The 20,395-nt window shown below is 55.0% G+C and overlaps 1 protein-coding gene across 2 annotated transcripts in view; it reads right to left on the bottom strand.

The window, feature by feature from the left end:
* Positions 1-20,395, bottom strand: part of LOC120502640 (dystrobrevin beta) — a 39,221-nt gene extending 18,826 nt beyond the window's left edge. For both annotated transcript variants that reach the window (XM_039710215.1, XM_039710216.1), the window contains exons 1-6: positions 20,341-20,395; positions 18,557-18,635; positions 9,287-9,354; positions 7,915-7,995; positions 5,022-5,235; positions 1,787-1,872 (exon numbers count right to left, since the gene is read on the bottom strand). In XM_039710215.1, the coding sequence (XP_039566149.1) occupies positions 1,787-1,872; positions 5,022-5,235; positions 7,915-7,995; positions 9,287-9,353 (448 nt within the window). In that variant the 5' untranslated portion in view covers position 9,354; positions 18,557-18,635; positions 20,341-20,395. The remainder of the gene's footprint in view (positions 1-1,786; positions 1,873-5,021; positions 5,236-7,914; positions 7,996-9,286; positions 9,355-18,556; positions 18,636-20,340) is intronic.

The raw sequence follows: 20,395 nt of genomic DNA, 5'->3' as shown, positions 1-20,395 counted from the left end.
GTTAGAATAGCAGCACTGTGTGGCAAAAGCTAATAAGCTAAAAACATTTCTAAGGTATTGCAACCAAGAAATGGGCTGGCTTCTGGTGGAATGGCATTGAGTTTTACATCTCTGGTGTCCCACTATTCACCAAGACTGATACTGGAATAAAATCTTTTCAAACACCTCTCAGGTGGCCTGTCTCTGTAAAAGCTGAGCAAACCAACAGGAAGGAGAGGGGGGCAGCCAAGCAGCACAATGATAATGCTCAGAAGAAATCCAGACCAAAAGTTAAACATGCCACTGCCAAACTTCTGCAAGGCTCAAGTGCTGTTTAAAGAGTTCATAAACCAAAGAAAACTCCAAACAGCCCACAGGCCACGATAACCAACATCCAACAGCAAGGCTTCTATGAGTAAAATTCTAATTATAGCCACACACAAAAAAATTCCTTCCAAATCCAGCCAGAACCTTTCCCCCTGTCCCCAGAGACCAGATTTACCCAATCCTGTTTTTAACAACTTTTAAGAAGGCTGCTCCTCCCCAGAGCAGATGCTGGGCAGGAGCATCCCCCCAGAGCCCTGGCACTCAGCAGCCCTGAGGGATGTGCCTGACTGGAAGAGGCTCCAGGAGCAGGGGCTCAGGGGGTTCCACACCCACCCCAGCTCGGGGAGGTTGAAGCAGAGCTGGGCTCTGCTCCTCCAGCTCCTGCAGGAACCTGGGGCTCCTCTGGAGGGGAAGGAAGGAGCAGCTGTTTGCAGCTCCCCATCGTGCTCAGGATTTTCCAGATCTCTTCCACCAGCAGATCTCTCTCCAGCTGGAGGAGTCCTGCTCTGAGTGCTCACCCAGCAGGGTTTGGGGTTTGGGGTGTGGGGTGTGGGTCAGTTCCATCAGCCCAGAGCTGCTGGGCACAGCTGGGAACCTGCTCAGAGCCCAGCAGGGCTCAGGGCAGGGCTGGGAGCAGCCTGGCCAGGGGGAGGTGTCCCAGCAGGAAGGAGCAGCTGTTTGCAGCTCCCCATCGTGCTCAGGATTTTCCAGATCTCTTCCACCAGCAGATTTCTCTCCAGCTGGAGGAGTCCTGCTCTGAGTGCTCACCCAGCAGGGTTTGGGGTTTGGGGTTTGGGGTGTGGGTCAGTTCCATCAGCCCAGAGCTGCTGGGCACAGCTGGGAACCTGCTCAGAGCCCAGCAGGGCTCAGGGCAGGGCTGGGAGCAGCCTGGGCAGGGGGAGGTGTCCCAGGTCCCTTCCCACCCAAACCACCCTGGGATTCCCCCTCAGCAGCTGGGATTGCAGAGGGAGAAGGTGCAGAGAGCCTCAGGGGCAGCAGGACATTCACAGGAGCCTCCAACACCCTCAAAGCAGGGAAATGGTGACACCTGGAACATTCCTACTGGAAAGCAGCCCTCAAGTGCTCCATTTCAAGTGCCCAAGAGCTTAAATTGAAGGAATGGGCTTGGGAAGGCTCCTCAGTCCTGGGCTTGGGATAACCAGGAGCTGGAACATGGAACAAACATCCCTGGAGGAGTCCCAGAAGGCCTGGATGTGGCACCCAGTGCTCTGGGGACAAGGTGGGCACAGCCTGGACTCAGTGGGCTGGGAGGGACTGTCCCACCTTAATGACTCTGGAATTCTGCACAGCTCCAGCTCAGTGTAAAGATCACAAAATCAGAAAAATAAAACCCTTCAGAAGGGAGGAAAGGAAAGGAAAGAGGAAAGGAAAGGAAAATGGGAAAGGAAAGGAAAGGAAAGGAAAGAGGAAAAGGAAAAGGAAAAGGTCCACAAGGGCTGGGACTCCTCGGGGTACTCACATCTGAGCTTGTCCAGGATCTTCCCCCCACACATGGTGGCCAGCATGGCTTTCACTGAGAACACTGTCAGCTTCCCATGGCCCTCACTGCAGGGAAAGAGAGGCACTGTGAGAGCTGCACAGGAGTGGAACAGCACACCCACAAACCATGGGAACAACAGCAGTAACTACCCACAAACCATGGGAACAACCACCCAGAAACCATGGGAACAACAGCAACAACTACCCACAAACCATGGGAATAATAACAGCCCCCCCAAAACCATGGGAACAACAGCAACAGCCACCCAGAAACCATGGGAACAACAGCAACAACTACCCACAAACCATGGGAATAATAACAGCCCCCCCAAAACCATGGGAACAACAGCAACAGCCACCCAGAAACCATGGGAACAACAGCAACAACTACCCACAAACCATGGGAATAATAACAGCCCCCCCAAAACCATGGGAACAACAGCAACAGCCACCCAGAAACCATGGGAACAACAGCAGCCACCATCTCCGGTAACTCCCAGCACTTGAAGGAACTGTAACTAAAGGTGCTGGCCAGGGAATTTGGGCTGGCATGGAAAACACAGAGATGGGGAAAGCACAGGGTGAGTGTGGGGAGAGCTGGAAAAGCAGAAATCTCCTGGGGGCAGTCTCTGAGAGAGCTGAGACAAGGGCCTGGAGGAGCACTGCTGCCCACTCTGGGGGATCAGCCCAGGGCAAAGCTCTCCTGAAATTCCCACCTCCCTGAGGAGCCTCAGCCCCTCCCCTTTTATTCTTTAACAGACAATTATTTTATATCAAAGTTCAGCCTGGGATTAGCTCCCAGAGAGAGCAGGGCCCCAAGCCATCAGTGTCCCCTCCCAGGACACAGCCTGTGCTTGGAGAGCTCTCTCCTGGTGCCCCCAGACCCTGGCCTGCCCCTGACAGTGTTTATAAATCACCCAAACCCCAAATCCTCCCTGCACTCTGGCACTGCAGCAGCCTCTGAGCAGCCTGCCCAGCCCCTGTGCCAGTGCCACTCCATCTGAATTCCACCAGGAGGAAAAAGGCAAAACTTCGGTGTGATCCCAAACCTCCTGTAAGAGATTTAAACCCAGGAATGGAAGCAGAACTGGGGCTGGTTTCACACAATCAGCATCATGAGGTTGGGAGAGACCTCCAAAGTCATGGAGTCCAACCTGTGCCCCAACACCTCAACTCAAATCTAGAACACAGCACTCAGGGCCATGTCCAGCCTTTTTTAAACACAGCAGAGATGCAGATCCCACCACCTCCCTGGGAGGAGCATCCCAGCGCTTTATTACTCTTTCAGTGAATTTTTTTTCCCTAATATCCAACCTACACCTTCCCTGAGGTAGCTGGGACTGTGTCCTGTGGTTCTGTCAGTGCTCCTGGTGGGAGAGACAACCCCAGCTGTGTCCAACCTCCCTTCAGGAATTGTAGAGAGCAACAAGGTCACCTCTGAGCCTCCTCTTCCCCAAAACAACCCCAGCTCCTTCAAACACTCCTCACAGGGTTTGTGTTCCCACGCCTCACCAGCCTTGCTGCCTCCTCTGGCCACATCCAAGCCTCTCAACATCCTTCCCAAACTGAGGGGCCAGAACTGGGCACAGCTGAGGTCAGGCCAGGCCTGTGGGGCTCCTTCCTCACCCTCCCTGTGCTCCCAGCCTGGCTCTGCAGCCTCCACAGCAGGGATGTCCCCTGGATGGGCAGCTCCCACAGCAGGGATGTCCCCTGGCTCTCAGCAGGGATGTCCCCTGGCTCTCAGCAGCTCCCACAGCAGGGATGTCCCCTGGCTCTCAGCAGGGATGTCCCCTGGCTCTCAGCAGGTCCCACAGCAGGGATGTCCCCTGGCTCTCAGCAGGGATGTCCCCTGGCTCTCAGCAGGGATGTCCCCTGGCTCTCAGCAGGGATGTCCCCTGGCTCTCAGCAGGTCCCACAGCAGGGATGTCCCCTGCATCTGCCACTGATGCCAACCCCAGCTCCTCACCCAGCCCAGGCAACTCCCCCTGCCCTGCTGGCCCTGCCAGGGCCACTGCAGTGCCCCAGCTGTGCCAGGGCCCAAATTCCTCCTCAGGGCACCCAGCCAGGCAGAATTCCCAGGAAGGGCACCCCAGGCATTGCCCAGAGCAGCTGGGGCTGCCCTGGATCCCTGGCAGTGCCCAAGGGCAGGGCTGGGAGCAGCCTGGGACAGTGGCAGTGTCCCTGCCATGGCAGGGGTGGCACTGGGTGACTGGTACAGTCCCTTCCCACCCAAACCACTCCAGGACTCTGGGATTGTATCTGCCAAGGGGAATGTCAAAGGTTCTGGTGGTGCCAGCAGCACCCTGTGTGAGGACTCTGTGACTCCGAGCACTCCAGCAGGGATGGGCATTTTTATAAACTCCCTGCCTGCCGTGCTGCTGAGCTCCTGGAGAGGGAGCCTCAGCCCTGCTGTGCTTCATCCGCCTGGGACAGTGGCAGTGTCCCGCCCTGCTGTGCTCTGCTGAGCCTCAGCCCTGCTCTGCTCTGCTTTATCCCTGCTCTGCTCTGCTCCATCCCTGCTGTGCTCTGCCTGAGCCTCAGCCCTGCTGTGCTCTGCTTCATCCCTGCTGTGCTCTGCCTGAGCCTCAGCCCTGCTCTGCTCTGCTGAGCCCCAGCCCTGCTTTGCTCTGCCTGAGCCTCAGCCCTGCTCTGCTCTGCCTGAGCCTCAGCCCTGCTCTGCTCTGCTGAGCCTCAGCCCTGCTGTGCTCTGCTCCATCCCTGCTCTGCTGAGCCTCAGCCCTGCTCTGCTCTGCCCGAGCCTCAGAGAGCCCCCAGGAGTGCCCAGCCCAGCTCAGAGCCCCCAGCAGTGCCCAGCTCAGAGCCCCCAGCAGTGCCCTGCTCAGAGCTCCCAGTAGTGCCCATCCCAGCCCCAGCAGTGCCCACCTCAGCTCAGGCCTCTCCCAGCAGTGCCCAGACCCCCCAGCAGTGCCCATCCCAGCCCCAGCAGTGCCCATCCCAGCCCCAGCAGTGCCCATCCAGCCCCCAGCAGTGCCCACCCCCCCAGCACAGCCCTGCCCCTGCTGCTGCCAGGCTGGCAGGCTGGCAGGGCAGGAGCAGTGCCCATCCCAGCCCTAGCAGTGCCCATCCCAGCCCTAGCAGTGCCCATCCAGCCCCCAGCGTGCCCATCCCAGCCCCCAGCAGTGCCCACCCCCCCAGCACAGCCCTGCCCCTGCTGCTGCCAGGCTGGCAGGCTGGCAGGGCAGGGTGGCACTGGCCTGTCGCAGGCGGCCAGGAGGAAGTTGAGCAGCAGGCTGATGGACTGCTCCACGCTGATCTGGTGGCTGGAGGGCAGGCGCTTGTTCAGCTGGTAGTAGATGGAGGACAGGATGGTCTCCAGGCGGGACACGTTGATCTCGCTGCTGTGCTCCAGGCTGTTCAGGCCGTTGTCTCGGAAGGCTTCGATCATGTTCCAGATATCAACAAGGTGGACTGCAAAACAACAAAAACCCATTCAGTTCTGCTGTGCCAGGCGTGCAGGCCCACTGCTGGCACTGCCCGGGACAGAGGGACAGCCTGAGCTCTGCAGGGGACACAGCAGGGCCCAGGGCTGGCTTGTGCTGCTCCTTTCAACAGCTGGGTGTGTCACAAACAGCTCCTGCAGGAGCACAGCCCTCCCCTGAGCATGCAGGGCTTCAGCCACCAGCCACAGCAACTCCCTGGCAGGGTGGGCAGTCGTGGATCAGGGAATGGTTGGGGTGGGGAGGGTCCTTAAACCCTCCTCTCCTCCTTCTCTTCTCAGCCCTCCTGCTGCCCTCCTCCTCCTCCTCCTCAGCCCTTGTCCTGACCTTTTCCTTCTCCTCCTGCCCCCTCACCCTCCTGCTGGCCTCCTCCTCTCCTCAATCGTTCTCTTGGCCTCCTCCTCCTCCTCAGCCCTCCTGTGGCTCCTCAGCCCTTCTCCTGGCCCCCTCCTCCTCCTCAGCCCTCCTGTGGCCCCTCAGCCCTTCTCCTGGCCCCCTCCTCCTCCTCAGCCCCCAGCAGTTCCTGTGCCTGGGATTGGGGATCTCCTCCCACACATTACCCTGCTGGGCTCTTTGCTGTGTCCAGCTCAGCAGGGGCACAAAGTGCATCCTGCTCACCGGGGATCCACCTGGGATCCACTTGGAATCCACCTGGGATCCACCTGGGATCCACCTGGAATCCACCAGGGATCGACCTGGAATCCACCAGGGATCGACCTGGAATCCACCTGGGATCCACCTGGGATCCATCTGGGATCACTTGGGATCCACCTGGGATTCACTTGGGATCCACCTGGGATCCACCTGGGATCCACCTGGGATCCACCTGGGATCCACCTGGGATCACTTGGGATCCACCTGGGATCACCTGGGATCCACCTGGGATCCACCTGGGATTCACCTGGGAACCACCTGGGATCCTGCTGGCCTCCCCCTCTTCCTCCTCAGCCCTTCTCCTAGCCTCCCCCTCTTCAGCCCTTCTCCTGACCCCTCCTCTTCCTCCTCAGCCCTTTTGCTGGCCTCCTTCTCTTCCTCCTCAGCCCTTCTCCTGGCCTCCTCCTCATCCTCCTTCTCTTCTCAGCCCTCCTGCTGCCCTCCTCCTCCTCCTCCTCAGCCCTTGTCCTGACCTTTTCCTTCTCCTCCTGCCCCCTCACCCTCCCGCTGGCCCCCTCCTGCTGGCCTCCTCCTCCTCCTCCTCAGCCCTCCTGTGGCTCCTCAGCCCTTCTCCTGGCCCCCTCCTCCTCCTCAGCCCTCCTGTGGCCCCTCAGCCCTTCTCCTGGCCCCCTCCTCCTCCTCCTCCTCCTCCTCAGCCCCCAGCAGTTCCTGTGCCTGGGATTGGGGATCTCCTCCCACACATTACCCTGCTGGGCTCTTTGCTGTGTCCAGCTCAGCAGGGGCACAAAGTGCATCCTGCTCACCAGGGAACCACCTGGGATCCACCTGGGGTCACTTGGGATCCACCTGGGATCCACCTGGGATCCACCTGGAATCCACCAGGGATCGACCTGGGATCACTTGGGATCACCAGGGATCCACCTGGGATCCACCTGGGGTCACTTGGGATCCACCTGGGATCCCCCTGGGATCCACCTGGGATCCACTTGGGATCCACCATGGATCGACCTGGGATCACTTGGGATCACCAGGGATTCACCTGGGATTCACCAGGGATCCACCTGGGATCACTTGGGATCACCTGGGATCACCAGGAATCCACCAGGTATTCACCTGGGCTCCACCTGGGATCCACCCAGGATTCACCTGGGATTCACACGGGATCACCCGGGATTCACCTGGGATCCACCTGGGATCACTTGGTATCCACCTGGGATTCACCTGGGATCCACCTGGGATCCACCTGGGATCACCAGGTATTCACCTGGGATTCACCTGGGATTCACCTGGGATCACCAGGGATCCACCTGGGCTCCACCTGGGCTCCACCTGGGATCACCTGGGATCCACCCAGGATTCACCTGGGATCCCCCTGGGATCACCTGGGATTCACCCAGGATCCACCTGAGATCCACCTGGGATTCACTTGGGATCACCAGGGATTCACCCGGGATCCACCTGGGATCACCTGGGACCCACCTGGGATCCACCTGGGATCCACCTGGGATTGACCTGGGATCACCTGGGATCCACCTGGGACCCACCCAGGATTCATCTGGGACCCACCCAGGATTCACTGGGATCCCCCTGGGATCACCTGGGATCCCCTGGGAGCTGCCCAAGGTCAGAGCCCACGGCAGAGCAGGGCAGAACCTGCCCTGCCCAGAGCTCTCCATGGTCACCGATGTCACACGTGTCCCCACAGGGACAGCTGCAGGCAGGGGCTGTCCCTGTGCTCACTGGGGGCTGCTCTGGGAGGAAAACAGCCCCTCACAGAGCTTGAGCCCACCTACACCCAGCTCCGAGGGCAACAAAACACCACAGCTCCCTCAGACTTCCCATCTCTGAACATTAAAGAACGAGCGTGAGGACAGGACAGAGCACGGGCAAGGCTCGCTGCCTCTCTGATCCCACACCCATTCTGTGTCAGATCTGTTAATCACAGCTGGGCAGGGCTCCCCTGCACGCCAGGGGCAGCTGTGCAGCAGCCATGCAGCAGCCATGCAGCAGGGGAGGAGGGGCTGGCAGCACTCACGGTTGCACCTCTTCTGCACGAAGCGCAGCTTGCAGGCGGTTCTGTACGTGGACAGGCGGATCACGTCGAAGTTCTGGGCTCCTGCAAGAAACCAGAGCTGGGGCTGTGCTTCCTTCAGCACAGCCTCTGAAATCCTGCTCTGGGCTGTGCTTCCCTCTGAATTCCTGCTCTGGGGCTGTGCTTCCCCCTGCACACTCTGAATTCCTGCTCTGGGGCTGTGCTTCCCCCTGCACACCCCCTGCCCCTGCTGGTGCTGAGAGCAGCACCTGAGAAAAGGCTCCAATGTCTGCTCACACACACCCCAGCCCTGGCACACTCGGGGGGTCTGCCCTGTGCCCAGGTGAGAGCCCACCTGCAGAGCTGCCCCAGCCCTGGGCATTCCAGCAGCACAAGGACCTGGAGCTGCTGCACAGAGCCCAGAGGAGGCCCCAGAGCTGCTGCAGGGCTGGAGCCAGGCTGGCAGAGCTGGGGGGGCTCACCTGGAGAGGAGAAGGATCCAGGCAGAGCTCAGAGCCCCTGGCAGGGCCTGGAGGGGCTCCAGGAGAGCTGCAGAGGGACTGGGGACAAGGCTGGAGGGACAGGAGCCAGGGAATGGCTCCCAGTGCCAGAGGGCAGGGCTGGGTGGGGATTGGGAATGAGGAATTGTTCCCTGGCAGGGTGGGCAGGGCTGGCACAGCTGGGGCTGCCCCTGGATCCCTGGCAGTGCCAAGGCCAGGCTGGGCACTGGGACACCCTGGGACAGTGGCAGTGCCCCTGCCATGCAGGGGTGGGATGGGGTTGGATTTAAGGCCCTTTCCCACCCAGACCATTCCATAACAGTGCCACTCTGGAAACAAACCAGTATAAACACGTGGTTTGAAGGCAGAGCTCCCTCGGTGTGTAGCTGGAATTCAGGACATGCTGGCCCAACCCAGAATTCCCTTTTCCCTGATTCCTGCAGGACAGCAGGACAATGTGATGCCATGCAAACACCAATTCTTAACCCTTCTTTTCCAGACAATCCTACACAAATCAGCCCCCAAACCATGTCTCGGGTCACACCAGCATCACAGGGCCATTTTTTATCTCTTTTTAAGGCCAAAGGTGCTCTGTCTGCTGCCACTATTCCCTGAAATAGTTCTCCACAATCCTTAGGCACAGATGAGAGATGTGAGCATTCCCTAAGGAGGAGCTTCCCAAAACCCAGGGATAAATGACCTTCCCAGGCAGCTGTGACCCCCCTTGGGCATTCTGCTCCTGAGCAGCCCCCAGGAGCACCTGGGGGGTTCTCCCTGCATGGGCTGGGGACAGGATGGGGCTGATATGCTGCAGCTGTCCCAGGGAAGCTCCCAGTGAAGAATCAGTGACATCGTGTCTCCCATTTCCTACTTACTCATCTCCATGAAGAGCTGCCTCTTCTCTGCCATGGTCCTCCTCCTCTTCCCACTCTCCTCAATCATTCTGCAGACAGAAATGGCAAACACTGCTTGTGTGAGAACTGTGCAGCAGAGCAGCTCGCTGTGAGCAGGACCTGTCCCCCAGTGGGAGCAGTCTGATTCCGTGGGGGATTCCAGGACAGACAGACACCTCTCATCCTGATCCCCCTCCACACACACCCCCCAGCCTTGCTAGCACCTCCCAAGGCACAGGAATCATTAATTCAGCATTCCAGGGGCTCTGGTTTGAAAAGCCCAGAGCTGCACTGACACACGCAGAAATATCCCATAAAGAATTCCTCTGAGTTCTGAGCCAGAAAAGGGAGGTGCTGCAGTCCCAGCAGAGGTTGGGGACCCCCTTCCCTGCAGCATCACAGAATCCCTCAGCTTGGAAAAGGATTTGTGGGATGTTGGGTTTGGGGAATGCTGGCTTTAAACAAAACTTGTTAAATTCATTTAACTTTGAGCCCTGACACCTGAGGTCACCTGGGATTTGTCAGGGAATTCAAACTAATTAAGTGGGAAATAAAAACAGCTTGGTGCAGAGGGCTCCCTTTCCTGAAAAAAACAGATTAAAAGGTGACAGCAGCAGGGAGCAGCTTGTACCCCAAGGGAAGGGGGCACAGGGACAATTCAGCAGCTCTCAGGGCTTATTTCACTACACAGTCCTAAAAGAGGCCAAATTTCAGTACACTGCAGAAAAAAAAGGAAAGTTAATTCAGCATCAGTGTAAAATTTAATTTATAATTCAACTAATTATTACATTATTCTTTGGTTACCAAATTCAACAACTTAAAAACCATTAAATATAGGTTTTATGTGTCTAACCCCAAAAATATCCCAAACAAATCTCCTACCATTAAATACAGGTTTTATGTGTCTAACCCCCCAAAAAATCCCAAACAAATCTACCATTAAATATAGGTTTTATGTGTCTAACACCCAAAAATCCCAAACAAATCTCCTACCATTAAATATAGGTTTTATGTGTCTAACCCCCCAAAAAATCCCAAACAAATCCACCATTAAATATAGCCTTTATGTGCCTAACCCCCCAAAAAATCCCAAACAAATCTCCTACCATTAAATATGGGTTATATCTGACAGTCACACTGAGGGCAGCTAAGTGCCACCTGGGTGCCCTCTGCAAGGAAAAGAAGCGACTGATCTTGGGCAAGCTGGCCTTGAAATGAGACCTGAAAGAGATCTGCTCTGTCCAAATGACCCCGAATGAGGGATCTGCTCTCTCCATGATCCCAGAACCCTCCAGTAGGAAAATCCCTCCCAGCCCATCCAGTCCAGCTGTGCCCAATGCCCCCCTTGTCCCCTGAGTGCCACATCCAGACATTCCTTGGACACCTGCAGGGATGGGCACTCCAACCCTCCCTGGGCAGCCCCTGCCAAGGCCTGAGCACCCTTTCCATGGGCAAATTCCTCCTGGTGCCCACCCTGAGCCTGCCCTGGCCCAGCCTGAGGCCATTTCCCCTGTCCTGTCCCTGTCCCCTGGCAGCAGAGCCCAGCTCCCACATTACTGCCAGGGAAAGTGCTGGAAATGAGAAGAATTGACAAACCTGTTTTTAGTCCCTGAACCACCAGACTCAGAAGGATCCCTCGGTGATGAGGCTGGGAGGAAGGAAGATGGGGAGCCTTCCTCAAGTTCAAAACAGGAATGAACCAAACCCACAAGAACTGCAGCTATGTTTGGGATGCAAATGACAGAGCTCAGCTCCCAAAACAGGGAAGGGAAAAGCAGCTTGGCCTGAGCTGGTTTGGTTTGTTGGGTTGGGCTCTTTGAAGGGGTGGGGAGGCTGGGTTTGGGGTTTGGTGGGGATTTCTTTGCGTGGGTTTTGTTTGTTTGTTTGCTGGTTCCTTGCTTTTTAAAAAATTGCAGCAAAATCCATGAGCAAAGTGCCAGGAAACACAACAGGGGCTGGAATGATGTGGCAGCCAGGAATTCCTGAGGTGCCTGCTCCCATTCCATGGGCACACGGAGGGATCCACTCCACTACAGAATGCCAGGATGGGTGGGAAGGGACCTCAGAGCCCCCCCAGTGCCACCCTGCAGGGCAGGGACACTGCCACTGTCCCAGGCAGCTCCCAGTGTCCAGCCTGGCCTTGGGCACTGCCAGGCATAGGAAGCTGAGTTATTTGGAAATCCTTATTGAAAAGCAATGTTCAGCTAAAAGCAGCAAATGATGCAGTAGCTTAGAAACCTGCAGCTGAGTGTGTGTGATGTAAACTTCCCAAATGGCATCATTTCCCTTATTCCTTTCACCTTCTTCCCTTTCACAGGTACAACACTTGCATGGCCTCAGGAGCAGCCAGCTTAAAAATCCCACACAATTACTGGGGGAAATTCTACACTCAGCCACCATCCAAAATACCTTTAATAAACTCACATTTTTCTTGCTGCACTTGTTTGACACCTTTTTTTCTGTCCCAAAACAGGGAGAGAACAGGGAGAGCTCCTGCTCTGTGCCAGGGCTGCTGCTGTCAGGGCTCTGTCCCAGCACAGGAGGTGAGATTGGCACCCCCCTGGCTGCGTCCCCTGGCTGTGCCCCCCAGGTGTCACCTGGCTGTGCCCCGCAGGTGCCCCCAGGCTGTGTCCCCAGGCTGTGCCCCGCAGGTACTCCCAGGCTGTGCCCCGCAGGTGCCCCCAGGCTGTGCCCCGCAGGTGCCCCCAGGCTGTGCCCCCAGGCTGTGCCCCCCTGGCTGTGCCCTGCAGGTGCCCCCCAGCTGTGCCCCACAGGTGCCCCCAGGCTCAGGCCAATACTACAGGACCTTGCTTAGCAGGTTTCGCTCTTCTTGGAGCTCATCAGCTGTAGGTAACGGCCCAAGGACAGCTGGACAGGCTGCTCTGTGCTCAGGAACCAGCCCTGAGCCACAGGACAATCACAGAGTCACTGAATCCCACACAGTCCCCAGGTTGGGAGAGCCCTCCAAGCCCATCGAGTCCAGCCCAGCCCCAAGAGCTCAGCTCAGCCCTGGCCCCCAGTGCCACATCCAGGCTTTGTTAAACACCCCCAGGGATGGGGACTGCAGCACCTCCCCGGGCAGAGCATTCCAGAACTTCATCACCTTGCTGGAAAAACCTTTTTCCTGAGATCCAGCCTGAATTTCCCTGGTGCAGCTGGAGGCTGTGTGCTCTGGTTCTGTCAGTGCCTGGAGAAAGAGCCCAGCCCAGCTGAGCACAGCCACCTTTCAGGGGGTTACAGTTTGTTTTTGTAGCTGTAGTTGTTTTGCTTCAAGTTAATTTTGTTTCATTCTGTACTTCCACCTCTAAGGAACGCTCCAAAAGAGATTCTGACCTTTAGGGTTTGATAACCATTTGCAGCCACTGGTTTGCACTGAGCTGCAGCCTCACTGGCCAAAGCAGGAACAGAGAAAGAAAAGTTCATTTAGCAATTATTAAATCTGACTTTGTTCACATTCCTGGCATTGCATGTCATTAGCAGAAATAATATTTGATGTCACTGATTAAACTGCAGTTGCTGCATGAAGATAAAATTGTGCCCATACCTATTTATGGTCAAAAATAACTTGTAAAATAAAAAACTTTAAAAATAACTTAAAATTAATCCAAAATGCAGTCTGGGGCATGGGCTGTTCTGATCTGTGCTTGGCACAGGGAAGGAGGTTCAGTGACTTTCTGCAGTTTTTCTGATCAGAAGTACAACTAGTTCTGCTGTTTCAAGGAAAAGCTTTCCTCCCTTGTCAGTTCATTCACTCTTAAAAATGCAACTTTAATAAATAACATAACTGGGATGAAGATCTTGAATACAAATTGAGGGCATACCTGTGCTGGCAGAAAAAGTTACTGGTGCCCATCTGCTCTGGCACTTCCTTGCTCTGGGCTTCTGAACTCCTCTGCCTTCAACTGACTTTTGACTGAAACCATCTAAAATCATTTCTGAACTCTCATAAATGTTTTGTTAAAGTATAAAATTAAACTCACTTATGATATAAAGTTGTTTATATTTGTTCATCTCAGCTTTCAATAAAAACATGAAGTATTTTTCCTTTTCTTTCCTAATTTGAACAATGAGTGATTTGATCCCCTCCTCTCCCTCTATCCAAAATATCTGATGCTCTTACTCATGTCTTTGCTCTCCTGGTTCATATTCCCAGTCCCTTTCCTCAGCAGTCCAACATAATTCATCAGAAATACTCCTTTGTGCCCCTGTGGCATTTCCCAGGAAGAGGAGTGACCTGGAAGTGATCTCAGGGGGACACATCTGACCCCTGGAAAAGACAAACCTTCCATACTTATTCACAACACCTTTTAAAGCAAATTTAACCACTTCTGACAAGTCTTCTCATTTATCTTTAACATTTTCAACTCTGTTCCCATCAATTATAGGATAAGTAACTGAAGCAAAAGCAACTGTGCCCCAAAGTATGAAAAGTACCCTAAAATGTCATTTCTGCATCTCCAGCAAGCACAGGAGCAGCTCTGGGACCACCTCACACCTTCCAGCAGCAGCTGCCCCACAACCCAAAGCTTTGGATCTCTCACTGATGTTTTCATGTGTGCTGGACTCAGATGATTGTGCAAGATCTTTACAAACAAAAATTGGCTCCAGCCTCGGAGGGTGTAAGGAAAAACCCACTTGGCTAGGAGCCAGGAAAGGAACTGCAACTTCCCAGGGATCACAGCTCTGCAGTGAAATTCTAAACAAGTCAATGGCTCCTTTTTTTCCCTCCATAAATCCAGTGGATCCAAAGCTGCTCTGGAAAATTCTGCAAAAACCTGCCCATTAAAAGCTTCATGAAAAATGAACAGTAGCTTAGGAAAAAACCAGTATTGAAACCTAAAGCTTTCCCTGGTGCATGCCTTGCCATTCTGCTGGAGCTGTGAGGCTCTTCCAGGGCACAAGAAGCCATCTGGTTTGTGCAGGCAGGACACAGCACGTGGCAGCACAGCCCCACAGAGCCCTCAGTTACTGGGCTGGGAAGTCCCTGATGGCCAGGGACACTGGGCTGGGGACAAGGTGGGCACTGGGCACAGGCTGGACTAAGAAGACTTTCACAACTGAAATCATTCTGTCATTCCAGGAAAAACCCTTGGGCTAAGCCCCAGGGTGAGCCCAACAACCCCACCTGGTCAGAAACTGCTAAAGATTGTACTGGACTCAAGTTCAACAAAGATGGAACAAGTCACAATATTTAAATCAGGTTTCTTTGAAAGCCTTCCAAAATTTTTATCACAGGTTCCCTCCAGAGAGAGAACAAACTCAAATCCAGGAGAGCTCCAAGCCACCTGAATTTCTGTGACTTCACATCTGTAAGTGTCAGCTGAGAGTCCAGAAGAGAGACAAGTCCCAGCCCTGAGGAACTTAGAGGTCAGGGTAAGAATGGTCAGGGTGGCAGTGGCACTGAGGCCCCAGCAGGTCAGGGTGGCAGTGGCACTGAGGCCCCAGCAGGTCAGGGGAGGGTGGCAGTGGCACTGAGGCCCCAGCAGGCCAGGGGAGGGTGGCAGTGGCACTGAGGCCCCAGCAGGTCAGGGTGGCAGTGGCACTGAGGCCCCAGCAGGTCAGGGTAATCACAGTGAGGGTGGCAGTGACACTGAGGCCCCAGCAGGTCAGGAGAGGGTGGCAGTGGCACTGAGGCCCCAGAAGATCAGGGTAAGAACACTGATGGTGACAGTGGCACTGAGGCCCCAGCAGGTCAGGGGAGGGTGGCAGTGGCACTGAGGCCCCAGCAGGTCAGGGTGGCAGTGACACTGAGGCCCCAGCAGGTCAGGGTAAGCACAGTGAGGGTGGCAGTGGCACTGAGGCCCCAGCAGGCCAGGGGAGGCTGGCAGTGGCACCGAGGCCCCAGCAGGCCAGGGGAGGCTGGCAGTGGCACCGAGGCCCAGCCCCGCTGCCAGGGTGCCATGTGAAGCTCCCAGCTCTCCGTGCCCATTCCCATGCCCAGGGGCTGTGCAGCTCTGCAGGCAGCCCTGAGGGCTGAGCACAGATTGTCCTGGCACAGCTCTGACCTCCAGCACACAGCCAGGGCGCGGGGCAGGCAGTGCCACCCCCCAAAGCACAGCCAAACCCTCATCTTGCCTCACTGCCCCAAGGCCTGAGGGGCAGAAATGGCTTTTTACAACCTGCCCATGGGATTTACCACGAGCCTGCAAACAAGAGCCAATCCAGCAGCTGCAAGTGCTTCCTTGAAATGAAGCAGTGCTCCTGTTGGGTACAAAAATGAAACGTTACAGGAGGATTTCTGAGCAGGAAGAAGTTGGATACAGTCTAATTAAGAGCTCACCACTCCCTGTCAGGAAGGGAAGAGTCCTTTTTGTGGAGGGGATTTCTGAGCACTCCGTGCTTCCAGGAGAACCTGGCAAAGCCTCCCCTCTCCATGGTACCCCAGAGGCCCCAGCACTGCTTGCAGAGCACAGGAGATGACTCTGCAGCAATATTCATTATCAGGAGGGGTTCTGAGCTGCATTCCTGCCCTTTCCCCACCACCCCAGACTGGGAGATGGAGCAGGAGCAGGTCCCACACACCTGCAGCTCAGAGCTCTGCCAGAGCTCCCTGGCACACCTGGGCAGGAGGGAAATTCCCGTGAGGAACACCTCAAACAGGAACTGCTTTCCCCCATCACAGCTCACTTCAGGATAAAACAGCTTGCCCAGGTTTAATTCATTCATTTCACCTCCTACATTTAACTTACGATGTGAAATCTTCCTCATCATCTTCACAGGTCTAAACTAAAATAATTCTAGGTTTGTGAAGTGTTAGATATTACTGAGAGGCTCCAGGAGTACAGAACATTAATCTGCATTTAAAAGCCTCTGTGCCACTGCCCCAGGCAATGGGAACTGAACACCCACACAGGCCTGATAACTTGAACTCTGTCTGAGCTGCCAGACACACACACCTGCTCCAAAAGCCTGCCTGCACCACCCTGCTCCTCACTGCTCCAGCTGTGCTCACACAGGGCTTGCTTTCCCCAAGAACAACACCAGCCTGAAGTGGAAGTCCAACTGATGGCATTTCCATTGCCTGCTGTAAAACTAAGAGTTTTTGTCCCTTAGTTTTGTCACTTTCTGTTTAAAAAAAGAAATAAAAATTTAAGTTAGGGTCGTAGTTCCCTCCCTGTTTGCTCTTTACCTCTTAAATCACAGAACCACTGAGGCTCTCATTCAACCCAGACCAATGAGTCCAACCTCTGACCTAAATAAAGTTAAAAGTTGCACTGGCAAAGACTGAAAATGCCCCACCTTGCAGTCAGTCAGTAGCTACTTAAGTTACTATGATTTTTAAGCACAGCACATCCTTTAGACATCCAACTCTTTTAAAATTTAGTGATGAATTGGCACCTGCTGTCATAATTCTATTTGTTTCCACCTGGCCAAATATAATGTGGAATTTTAAGGTCTCCTACTGTTTCTTCCAGATCTAGGCTGCCTAAAACTCTTCATTACATAACTTTTTTTAATAAATCTGTATTATTTAAGCACAGCTGAGAAGTTAAAATAGTTCAGTCCTTAAAGCCCACAGGACAGGGAAAGGCCCATGAAACTATTTCAATTTAGGTTCATCAACAGAAATCTGTTTCAACACTAAACCAGAGACAACAAAATCATAGTTTCTTCTCCCTGGTACCAAGGGGAAAACAATTAACATCATAAAAATATGATAAATTCAAATCCTTATCACCTGAATCACCTCATCTGAACCCCTCTTTAGGCTCTGTGAAGCTGTCCCAGAGCAGCCCACACAGGCAGGCTGAGCGTGGAGCTCAGGGGGGCTCAGGCACCAAGCCAGGCCCAAAGCCTGGCTTTAAAGTTCCAGATGTGCTTCCTTCCCTCTTCAAAAACTGTCCCAGCTTCCACAAGACACAGCTGAACACATCCACCTTGGTTTAGAGAACTGAGAACATCCACCTGGGCTTAAAGGGCTGAGCACATCCACCCGGGTTTAAAGGGCTCCTCACTCAGAACATCCACCTTGGCTGAAAGAACTGAGAATATCCACCCTGGTTTAAAGGGCTGCACAGCTGAACACATCCACCTTGGTTTAGAGAACTGAGAACATCCACCTGGGTTTAAAGAACTCAGAACATCCACCTGGGTTTAAAGGGCTCCTCACTCAGAACATCCACCTGGGTTTAAAGAGCTCATAACTCAGAACATCCACCTGGGTTTAAAGAACTGAGAACATGCACCTTGGTTTAAAGGGCTGCCCAACTGAGAACACCCTCCCAGGGCTGCCCAGGACTCACTCCCACCTCACCCGTGCTCTGTCTGATGTAGCTGAACTCCTGGGAAAGTGCTGCTTTTCTCTTGCTGCAAAAGCCCTTTTCCCTGCATTATGGCTCCTTCCTAAATCCCTCCACCACCCAGCACTGCCTAAAACATGTATTGCTCTTGGCTCCTGGGATGAACCAGAGCCCTGGCTGCACCAGCTGCACACCACAGCCAACAAAAAAACCCCATTTACTGTTCCAAACTCCCTGCATTATGGCTCCTTCCTAAATCCCTCCACCACCCAGCACTGCCTAAAACATGTATTGCTCTTGGCTCCTGGGATGAACCAGAGCCCTGGCTGCATCAGCTGCACCACAGCCAACAAAAAAACCCATTTACTGTTCCAAAAACCCCAGAGGCAGGAGTGTGGGACAATGCTGGCAGTGCTGCTGCGTTCACCACCCCAGGAGCTGAACAATGAGGGTGTCCCACAGAGCTCACGGGAGGTGCTGCCTGTGTCCCTTAAACACAGGATTCTGGAACTGTCAGGGCAACGCTGGCAGCCCAGCCTGGCAGCTGCTCCCTTGGCATGGCTGCTCGGAGGGGAAGGGACCTTAAGGCTCAGCCAGTGCCACCCTGGCTCCCTGGCAGTGCCAAGGCCAGGCTGGGGCTTGGAGCACCCTGGGACAGGGGAAAGTGTCCCTGCCATGGCAGGGGATGGAATTCAATGTTGTTGAAAGTTCTTTCCCACCCAAAGCATTCCGTAATTCTATGATTCACCTTCCCCAGACGAGGGATGTGTTGCACAACAAACAAAATTCTGGAGGAATTTTCAACAGAGGAGTCCATCTTTTTATGTGATTCCTTATTTCCACATGTCCAACACATAACAGAAAATGCAGGAGTCACTGCTTCAGGACACAAGTTTTTGATAAGTGAAAAATGTCAGTATCAGTGTTGGGAGTGTCAGAAACAGGCAAGTGAACACAGAAAACAGGAGATTTTAATGTCAGCACCACAGTCAAGCCCAGCAGATCCCGTTACCTGAATCACACTGAGAAGTCTCTCGGGGCAACTTCCACTTTCCTGGGCTCACTTCCTTCTTCAGACATTTAACCACAACCTGAGGAGAGGGGGATAACAGCAAGTGAGCTTTTCCTGCAAGAAAGCAGCGGCTTTGCACAGAAAAATAGCAGTGATTTATTTCACAGCCCAAAAGGGCGCTGCTTCTGCCCTGCCTGCTGTTCCTGTTAACTCCACAGCAATGCAGCCTGCACATCCCGGGCTGTGTTAACTCCACAGCAATGCAGCCTGCACATCCCGGGCTGTGTTAACTCCACAGCAATGCAGCCTGCACATCCCGGGCTGTGTTAACTCCACAGCAATGCAGCCTGCACATCCCGGGCTGTGTTAACTCCACAGCAATGCAGCCTGCACATCCCGGGCTGTGTTAACTCCACAGCAATGCAGCCTGCACATCCCGGGCTGTGTTAACTCCACAGCAATGCAGCCTGCACATCCCGGGCTGTGTTAACTCCACAGCAATGCAGCCTGCACATCCCGGGCTGTGTTAACTCCACAGCAATGCAGCCTGCACATCCCGGGCTGTGTTAACTCCACAGCAATGCAGCCTGCACATCCCGGGCTGTGTTAACTCCACAGCAATGCAGCCTGCACATCCCGGGCTGTGTTAACTCCACAGCAATGCAGCCTGCACATCCCGGGCTGTGTTAACTCCACAGCAATGCAGCCTGCACATCCCGGGCTGTGTTAACTCCACAGCAATGCAGCCTGCACATCCCGGGCTGTGTTAACTCCACAGCAATGCAGCCTGCACATCCCGGGCTGTGTTAACTCCACAGCAATGCAGCCTGCACATCCCGGGCTGTGTTAACTCCACAGCAATGCAGCCTGCACATCCCGGGCTGTGTTAACTCCACAGCAATGCAGCCTGCACATCCCGGGCTGTGTTAACTCCACAGCAATGCAGCCTGCACATCCCGGGCTGTGTTAACTCCACAGCAATGCAGCCTGCACATCCCGGGCTGTGTTAACTCCACAGCAATGCAGCCTGCACATCCCGGGCTGTGTTAACTCCACAGCAATGCAGCCTGCACATCCCGGGCTGTGTTAACTCCACAGCAATGCAGCCTGCACATCCCGGGCTGTGTTAACTCCACAGCAATGCAGCCTGCACATCCCGGGCTGTGTTAACTCCACAGCAATGCAGCCTGCACATCCCGGGCTGTGTTAACTCCACAGCAATGCAGCCTGCACATCCCGGGCTGTGTTAACTCCACAGCAATGCAGCCTGCACATCCCGGGCTGTGTTAACTCCACAGCAATGCAGCCTGCACATCCCGGGCTGTGTTAACTCCACAGCAATGCAGCCTGCACATCCCGGGCTGTGTTAACTCCACAGCAATGCAGCCTGCACATCCCGGGCTGTGTTAACTCCACAGCAATGCAGCCTGCACATCCCGGGCTGTGTTAACTCCACAGCAATGCAGCCTGCACATCCCGGGCTGTGTTAACTCCACAGCAATGCAGCCTGCACATCCCGGGCTGTGTTAACTCCACAGCAATGCAGCCTGCACATCCCGGGCTGTGTTAACTCCACAGCAGTGCAGCCTGCACCTCCCGTGTGTCCCTTTAACTCCACAGCATTGCAGCCCGCACATCCCGGCTGCCTGCCAGCAGCCGTTCCGCGGCCGGGAGGAACACCGCGGCACGGCCAAACCAGCGGCCGCCCGCCCCCAGCCCTGTGACCGGGCCCCGCTGGGCTCTCTCCCGCCCGGGCCCGGCGGCCCCGCCGCTGTCCCCCGTACCTGGGCCGGTGCTCCCGGGGCTCCAGGGGCGGCCGGGCCGCCTCAGCCGCCGCCG

This window comes from Passer montanus, unplaced genomic scaffold, assembly GCF_014805655.1.
Source record: "Passer montanus isolate IOZ18808 unplaced genomic scaffold, ASM1480565v1 scaffold225, whole genome shotgun sequence".
NCBI lineage: Eukaryota > Metazoa > Chordata > Aves > Passeriformes > Passeridae > Passer > Passer montanus.
Note: the sequence above shows the minus strand (reverse complement) of the source record. Positions and strands in the feature narration are given on the sequence as shown.